The sequence below is a fragment of the Podarcis gaigeae genome, assembly GCF_964106915.1.
Source record: "Podarcis gaigeae genome assembly, chromosome: 5".
Taxonomy (NCBI): domain Eukaryota; kingdom Metazoa; phylum Chordata; class Lepidosauria; order Squamata; family Lacertidae; genus Podarcis; species Podarcis gaigeae.
The window spans coordinates 44,816,353-44,825,293 of NC_139681.1; the positions used below are offsets into that span (position 1 = coordinate 44,816,353).

The 8,941-nt window shown below is 41.0% G+C and overlaps 1 protein-coding gene across 2 annotated transcripts in view; it reads right to left on the reverse strand.

Moving 5' to 3' along the window:
• Window positions 1-8,930, reverse strand: part of BCCIP (BRCA2 and CDKN1A interacting protein) — a gene marked incomplete at its 5' end in the record, with an annotated part of 16,210 nt that extends 7,280 nt beyond the window's left edge. Inside the window, 5 exons of one of the 2 annotated variants that reach the window (XR_014564946.1) lie at window positions 290-477; window positions 4,061-4,150; window positions 5,783-5,863; window positions 7,054-7,128; window positions 8,755-8,930. Coding sequence is in view for 1 of the 2 variants with exons in the window: in XM_083741493.1 (XP_083597619.1) it covers window positions 290-477; window positions 4,061-4,150; window positions 5,783-5,863; window positions 7,054-7,128; window positions 8,755-8,910 (590 nt within the window). The remainder of the gene's footprint in view (window positions 1-289; window positions 478-4,060; window positions 4,151-5,782; window positions 5,864-7,053; window positions 7,129-8,754) is intronic. The other variant, XM_083741493.1, reaches the window with a different exon arrangement.
• Between the last annotated feature and the right edge of the window lie 11 nt (window positions 8,931-8,941).

Genomic DNA, 8,941 nt, shown 5'->3' on the forward strand with positions numbered 1-8,941 from the left:
CACATTTGTCTGGATCCAATATATTGCAGAGTAATTCTAAGTGGCTTTTTTCATCCCTTACAAAGTGCTTTCACATATGAGTAAAACTCACCTATACACAATATGTGAAATATTGAATGTTTGCACCAAAGGCCACTTTAAGAGATCAATACTAAAAATGTTGGTTTCTGCTTCTCGGGGGACCTTTTTCTTCCCACTCTACACATTTCCATTTAAATAAGATTTCAGAGGTCATCCGAGGATAAAAAAAAAAAAAACTGTTCCAAAATGGTTTTGGAAAAACTCTTACTGCAGTTGCTGGTGCATGGGCAGAGCGATCTGGGGAGGTACATTAATGAATCTTTCACTTAGTAGGAAGCCCACAGGCTTGGTGGTGTCACTTAGGAGCTTATCCAGCTGTTCAACCATACTCTGTTCACAGTTCTTCTCACACTGGCTTAAAACCAGCTCTTTAATTTGTTCAGCACATTCGGTACCCTAGGAATCAAAGGATAGATTTTCTTTGCATTACAGAATAATTATTTACATAAGGCAACTTGAAAAGAGAGCTTCTGGGCATTGTTTTACAGGACTCTGGGAAATTTCTTGCTGTGACTTTTAATGATTTGTAGGAATTTCTTTTTAGATTATTTAATCAACGCTCAAACGAATGCATGTAGGGGAGTTTTAATTCGGAAAGGACGACAAAAACGGTAACCAAGCATTAGCATTCCACTCTTGCTTAGGGCCACAGAGCCAGCCACATGACTAAAAGAATACTTTATAAAATTATATGAAGTACTCAGCATAAATGGCCTAATAAAGCAAATGAAAGTGATAAATCAATGCATTAAAACATTGGGTTATAATTTTGTTCAAGCAATGCAAACAACAGGAAACTACAACTGGATCCTACTGAGTTTTTAAATGTTTATTGAATAACACCATTCTAGTACCAACATGATCTTTCCTTACAGAAATAATCTTCAATTAAACAGTTATTTCCACAGCTCTTAAGTATAACCGCACTCATCCAGAGAGAGACTGAACAGATATTAGGCGATATCCAATGTTAAATCCATTTATTTCAGTGAATCTATTCCAAGTATGACTTAACTTGCTATTGCCTAATAGCACCATTGGTGATGTTCTAAAACAGTGTAATGGCTCATGCAAGTCTTTTTTCAAAGCCAAATTAAAGTCAACCACTGGGATTATTTTTGTCGATTTTGCACTTCTATTCTTTTCACTTTTGCTATTTGCACATGTTCCACTTCGTTAGATTAATATACATATTTACACCCCTGCAAACTAACACCCTTCAAAGGATTCTTAAAGTTGCATCAATTATTTTTTTAAAATATATATATTATCATTTCAATATTTAAATAACCTGGAAAGTCACACAGCCAGACACATGAAGTGTCACGTCAAACTGATCCCTCCATAAGTTTTCACATGCCATTTCAACAGACACCTAGACTCTCTTCATTCTTTTCATTCATGCAGGAAGAGAGCACAGAAGGTGAAATAATGTTTCCATAATTTTCATACCAGAAAAATTACTCACTTTCCTTAACATTATATTACATTACATTTCCTTAGCGTTACTACAAATGGTATTAGGGGTCATTGACAGTACCCCCACAACTTTTAAAACCTGTTTAAAAACCTGTTTTGTTTATACAAAACTTACTAACTTGGTCAATGCAACCTCAACTGCATCTGCACATTTTTGCAAGCAACGTACACCTTCACTTCAGCAGATGGCTAGACTTAATGGCAACTCTTAATTAAGAAGCTTTGGATGATCACATTTCTCTGTTTACAGAAAGATCTTTGCAAAATTTGTTGTTGAGGGTTGCTGCAAAACTTCCAGGACGCAATGTCATTGGCCTCCTTCAAAAGAATCAAAAGATGTGGCGATAGGCTTTAATGTTGAATTATTTATGTGAAGGACGCTTGCCCATTACACACAACCTGTGAAATGTTCATCAAGCCACTCTCACATTGCTTTGTGCTGTATGAGAATGTTACAATTAATGAACAATTAGGGCTGTTCAGAGGAAGACGTCCAACAAGGCAATATATGCCATCCAAACCCACAAAATATGGCATAAAATTATGGCTGCTTTGTCTCAGCAGCTCAAAACATAGGTAGATGGTGGCTGAAAAATTAACACATTTATAGCCTGCTAGATAGAATACAGCAACTGATAATTTCACTATTGTGTTGCTGCTTGGGAGATTAGCTAAGAAAACCTGGCTCCTATCAACAAATAGAAGAAAAAGAAACAAGCCTTAAATTCCCCCAGAGTTCCTGGCTCATGAATCCAAAAGTGTCAACAGCAGTGTTTTTGTTTTTTCAAGAATATCTGACACTTGTCAATTATGTATCAAAGGAAGAAAGGAAAATTCTTATTATTTTGTCAATGTATGATAGTGCAACAATCTCAGACCAGAATTCTCTGCCTGAGATCGTTCTTTATTCTATTTATTGATTTAGTAAATGAAACCAAAGGTAGTGTTGACATGTGTGACCACATGCAAATACATGATCAAATGGTAGCCAATGGTGGTTTTTCCAATCTAGCAGACATTGCCTACTCTAAGTTCATCAACCCATACTGGCACCAGCACTCCAGGACCCAAGTCTACAATTTATCAAACCCTGAGTTGAGTTTTGATACACAGAGCCAGCTTGCCTGGAACGTTAAGAAAAGCAGCCTCAGAACTGCTTGGCAACAAGAGAAGGAAAAATGTGTCATGTCACAGTTGTGTAAGCCACAACTTACACATGATTTACTTATGCAATTCCAGTTTTGTGTGGGTGGTGGGAAAATAAATAAACTTATGGAGAGCTGGGGGGGGGGGCAGTTGAAAGGGGCTGTTTAAGATCCTGCGAGATCTTGTAAAGAGCTCATGGGATCTTGCATGATGTTCCTAAAAAGGTAAAGGTAAAGGTACCCCTGCCCGTACGGGCCAGTCTTGACAGACTCTGGGGTTGTGCGCCCATCTCACTTAAGAGGCCAGGGGCCAGCGCTGTCCGGAGACACTTCCAGGTCACGTGGCCAGCGTGACAAAGCTGCATCTGGCGAGCCAGAGCCGCACACGGAAACGCCGTTTACCTTCCTGCCAGTAAGCGGTCCCTATTTATCTACTTGCACCCGGAGGTGCTTTCGAACTGCTAGGTTGGCAGGCGCTGGGACCGAGCAGCGGGAGTGCACCCCGCCGCAGGGATTCGAACCGCTGACCTTTCGATCAGCAAGTCCTAGGTGCTGAGGCTTTTACCCACAGCGCCACCTGATGTTCCTAGAGCCCAGCAAAACAAGACACTTTCCACGTCAGGTTTTCTAGTGAAGAAAGAGTTTTAAAGCCTTCCACCTTGCTTACCAAACTGTGGGAACATCGCGCAAGGCTCTGTAAGGCTACCACGATATCTCTTGGGTGCCTCCTACAACCTTCCCAAAGCCTTGCACAACCTTCCCACAGCCCGGTAAGGTAAGGCTAGTCACGTGTGGGCTGTTCCGGGGGTCTTCCTGCCTTTGCACAAGTTTACCTTTGTGCACAAACACCTGGAACGGAACCCCAAGTATGCTGCAGCCCTATGATTGCAAGTTCTGAGATATATTATTGTTCCAGATAATTCAAAGCTTATGAGTATTGGACTGTTATACTTGTGGAACAGTTTTAATTATGCTATATGTATGCTAATTACAAATTATGTTTAAAAAAATGTGGCTACAATTAGATCCCACATCCTATCTGTGTAGGTTTTTGTACTTAATATTGTGGGGTATTGTTGACCCCAATGAATTGTGTGCAACTATACTGAACAAGAAATGTTCTCAATGAAGGCTTCCTCCACTCCCTTTTCTTGGAAAGGGTGTGATGTTTAATCATTTCCAGCAGATGTTTCTATTTGTATTGACTGTGTTCACTCTGATGCCAGACAGAAAGAAAACATGACTATATGAAATAAAACAGGGAAAAGGATGGTTAACACTGAGGTGCCAAAATATTCAAATTTAGTTGACAGGCAGATTATCATCATAGATAAATACAAAGTAGTATTACTGACCTTCCTTTCAGTTAAGTTCAGCAGGCTTATGAAGCCAAAAACCTCATCAGGATCATCATCATCATCACTTTCCTCTAAAAGTTCTGCTTGCTATTAAACAGAAAACAAAGGAGAAAATACAACCAAATGCATGTTCTCTATTAAGTCTTTCTGCAAGCATCATAGTCAAGAAGAGAATGTCAATATATATATAAGAAAAAAAGCCTATTAAACACAAAGCGGCTTACTTCAGAGTAGGCATTCGCAGAATTGGGCTGTATGTCATCCTTGTAGCACATTTTTGAAAGAACAAATTTTAATAAATAACTTTTCTATTAGAACCGTGCCATTATATCCACCTCAACACTGTGACCTATTTGCTCCATAATTCCAGCAGTTAGATAAATGTCTATCTGAAATGATAAAACTGCGTCTAGATTCTTTAACTATCAAGGATCAGAGACTTGCAATCATACCAGAATCTTGCTACAATTTCCCAGCTGATCACTGAAATTCCAGCTATTCTGTATTCCATCCCTCTACATGACCATATGGTAGCACAAGCAGACAAGCAGAGCAGTGAGCCACCTTCTCAGAATAAGTGGACACAGAAACATAAACCAAAGGTCGCTGGGAGTAAAAACTGATGGCAACTCAGTTCCCAAAGCGAAATGTCCCAATCTAAGTCCATTGATTTTACGAATGTTTCAGAGACTTGGCAGCAGTATTGTAGACGTGCTGTTATCTTGTGCCACAACTTCTGGCCAATGGTTTTGTTTTGTTTTGTTTACCAGAGGTGACAGTTTACCAGAGGAAAATGGAAACTAGCATAACCGGCAGTGTTATAAGTAACATATGCAGTGCATTTTTCTGTGACTGTTGCAAGCACTTAGTGGGCATGACCAACAACAAATAACAACTACTCCATGCCCAAAGTGTGGCCAGAGTAAATATTTCCAAAAGTTCATATTTTCAATATTAAAAGTAAGGTCGCAATCTGTAAGGTAGGCTCTGCTCTGGGTCCCATCAATGGTGGAGGTATGACCAGTAGCCCATTACAAATATAAGTGTAAGAATAATTTCTCTTTCTGTAATGCCCTGCATTCAAATTCTTTTGTTTTTATTTTGCCAAGATTAGATGCTGTTTGTGGTCTACTGCAACTTATACAAGATGAGGACGGGCAGGTATAATTAGGAAAAAGATGCAAAGTAGCTTTTTGCCCCCTAGAGATATGTGTTTTTATCCCTTACTTTTGTTTATCAACTACAGTGGTACCTCGGGTTACATACGCTTCAGGTTACAGACTCCGCCAACCCAGAAATATTACCTCGGGTTAAGGACTTTGCTTCAGGATGAGAACAGAAATCGTGCAGCGGCGCAGAAGCAGCAGGCCCCATTAGCTAAAGTGGTGCTTCAGGTTAAGAACAGTTTCAGGTTAAGAACGGATCTCCGGAACAAATTAAGTACGTATCAGAGGTACCACTGTATCATGATCCTAGTGCTGGATCAAAAGTACTGCTACCATAGCAGTAAGCAGAAAGTCCATTTTGTTGCTTGCTTAAATAATTGTTGATATGCATTATTTACTCATGGACCATGTGTGCTGTAGACAGATGCCCTAAATGAAGCATGTATGTTTCAGCCCCAAATGTCGTATTAACCAAGGATCAATATATCTTGTTAACCATCAACAGATTTATTCCATAAAATGTCATAAATTAAGATGCGTTTAGACCTCTTACCTTAATAACACTCCCAATGTGATTTTGTTGTATCAATATATCAGTCAGATCAGCTGTACTAACAGGAGCCTTTAGAAACAGCTGGAAGGGAAAGAGTGGTGCAAGGTTTTAGTAGGAAAACACTTTCTGGATCACTTATTAAGATTCATATTGCTTTGTGGACTCAGATTTGCCAGCCACAACTTTTAGTGTTCTATCCCTAAAAGCTAGAAACAGCCATAGACTGAATTTCCACGAAAACTAACATTAGGCCAGCATTCTAGGACCAAAACAAATTGATTTTAGTACAATTCGTTTAGGTTCACCCTATTTAGGCATCAGATTCTACACACACTTATCTGGGAAAAATTACCATTTGAATCAATGGGCCTTACTTCTGAGCAGTCATATAGGATTGTGTTGTAAACCCCTCTTCTCAGTGAGTGTATTCATATTATTTTCCTGTTCATATATTTTCAATGCCACAATGTAACTTTTTATACCAGCCTTCACTAACCTTGTGCTCTCCACATTATAGGCTACAAGGCCAGTCAACTTGAGCCATAATGGCCAATGATCAGGGATTATGAGAACTTTATTCCAAAGCATCCAGAGTACACCAGGTTAGAGAAGACTAGCCCTGCTGTCATATGAATTTATTATATCAGAATTGTGGCATGATTACAGTTCTGAAGTGGGTGGCGGTTGAAATCAATTTAGGAATCAGAAAAAATGAAGTTTCCCGCTATACCGTGAGGTTCAAACTTGTTAGCATCTGTCTTGAGACACAATGGACTGCATGTTAAAGGCATTTTTGAACCCCACACTTGGGATTCTCCATGTCTTTTTCTTTACTGAATGCAATAGCAGGGTCCCTGATCTGAACCACTCCCACTTGCTCACAAACAAGCAGAACAGCTTCAAGGGCAAATAGAAAAGTGGGAGAAAAGAGTTAACCCCCTCCCTCAGCATCCCCCACAAGGCTAATTTTATAAAATAAAGATGTTGGAATCCTGAGCATGGGATTCAAACATGCTTTTAAGATAAATGTTCAGTTTGACCCTGAAATATTGCAAAACTGGGATACAAATACTGAAAATGATTAGAGTGTGAAGATGCTTCAGAATGCAACAGAACAACCTATGTGAGTTCTGCAATAGTTTAGGGACTCATGAACTCAAGTCACAGTTATACTAATTTGCATTATCATTTATTCATGGCATTTGTGTTCTTTCTCTTAATTCCATTTTCACATAAAAAGCTACAAATGTCACAAGATGAAACATACATACCTGTTGCAGTAATTTTTTTATTCCATTCTTATCATTATCAGATATTGAATGAGCTTCAAATTCAATATTTACTTCCTGTAAATAAGCACAAAAGACAATCACACAGGTGTTTGCAATGAAATATTGACCTCAAAAGAAGTTCAGAGGGCGGCGGGGGGAACTAGACACATCCAATCTTAGAAGTACTAAAGATTTACCTGGTACAGGTGCTTACCATGTACAAGTGGCAATCTGTAGTATCTATTACCGTACATTACTCTAAATGAGGTGTGGGGAGTGTGGACAATGATCAGTAACATCCCCTCTCCTTGTGCAACAAACTGTCTCATTTATTTATTTTTAAAGCCATTTTTAAAGGCTGCATCCTCACAAAGTAACACTAGAAATGTGTATACAGTGGTACCTCAAGTTACAAATGCCTCAGGTTACAAACTCCGCTAACCTGGAAGAGTTACCTCAAGTTGAGAACTTTGCCCCAGGATGAGAATGGAAATTGTGTGCCAGCGGTGCAGAGGCAGCAAGAGGCCCTATTAGCAAAAGCACGCCTCTTGTTAAGAACAGTTTCAGGTTAAGAACGGACCTCTGGAACGAATTAAGTTCATAACTAGAGGTACCACTGTTATTTACATTTAGCATGCTCGTCTGAACATACAGGTATCTATGGACTCAGTTAAATGCAGCATTGAAAAGTTCTTCAAGGCCAACTTAAATGTATGTAATAAAGCAACAAGGCATATGTCAACTGGAACAGAGTTCCAGGTTTGGGGCCACCATGGAGAAGATCCTGCCTGTTTTTTAAGGTAACCTACCAATCTTACCGGCAGGCACTCAAAGACAGCCCCTGAAGCAGATCACCCTACTTCTGTTGTCCCATGAAAGAAAGAGCACAACAGTGTCAGTGTGCTAGTTGCACTACTCTCAAGAGTGACCTGCTAAAGCCTACTTCAGACTTTGTGCTGGCATTAATATGCCCCAAAGCAATCTTAAGTTTCTTGTCCCAATAGGCTTTTCAGAACTGACTGCTTTTCATTAAGGGGCTGGTGGTGCCATGCTGTTCTTATTGCAATTATTTAAACAGATTTTATACAGGCGTATAGCATATCATTGCTTTTTTCGTATGCTTTTTGTGGTTCTTGTTTTTATCTGGAGGCTGCCTGGAAAACGAAAAAAGCGGCGTATAAAAAAAATAGTAATCATCATCATCTGTCAACTGGACAAAAGCTGCTTTAACACCAACCTATTCTTGCACTCTTCGTGGCAAAAGCTGACCTGCACTTTCAGCTGGTAACCTAGCACATACTCAGAGAACCGCCAATCAATCAATCACTCTCTGAAGTTACTTCATATGGTCTTAGGATGAGCCCTGGCCCTTAAAAAAACACAGCACTGAGCCCTGCCCTCCCATGCAGCCCCCTTGCATCTACAACAGGGACGAGGAACCTTTGGTTTCCAGCCCCCTCGACGGATGAGGCAGGTGGGGGCTATAAAGACAGGTCAGAGGGTCGCCGGTGGTCGTCTCCCCCCACGCCCACCCCCCACTCCTGGAAATGGGGACCGTTGCGAGAGAAGCGCGGAAGAAACACCGCCGCCGCCGTGGGTCCCAACCGACGACCCTGAGGAGCAGAGGGGCCTTCGCGGCGGCAGAAGCTGCTCCCAAAGCCACGTCGGCGGGAGAGGAACGAACCCCGGCCCCTCTTTTACCTGGTTAAGCTCTTCCTCGTCGTCGTCGTCGTCGTCACTGTCTTCCTCGCTGCCCGGCTCCTCTGAGGAGTCGTCCTCCGTGTCGCCGCCGCCGCCTTCCTCCTCCCGGCACTCGGGCGGCCCCGCCGCTCGCCTCCGTTTAGCCCGAGAGGCCATGCTGCCGAGCTCTCCCCTCCTCCTTTGTGCG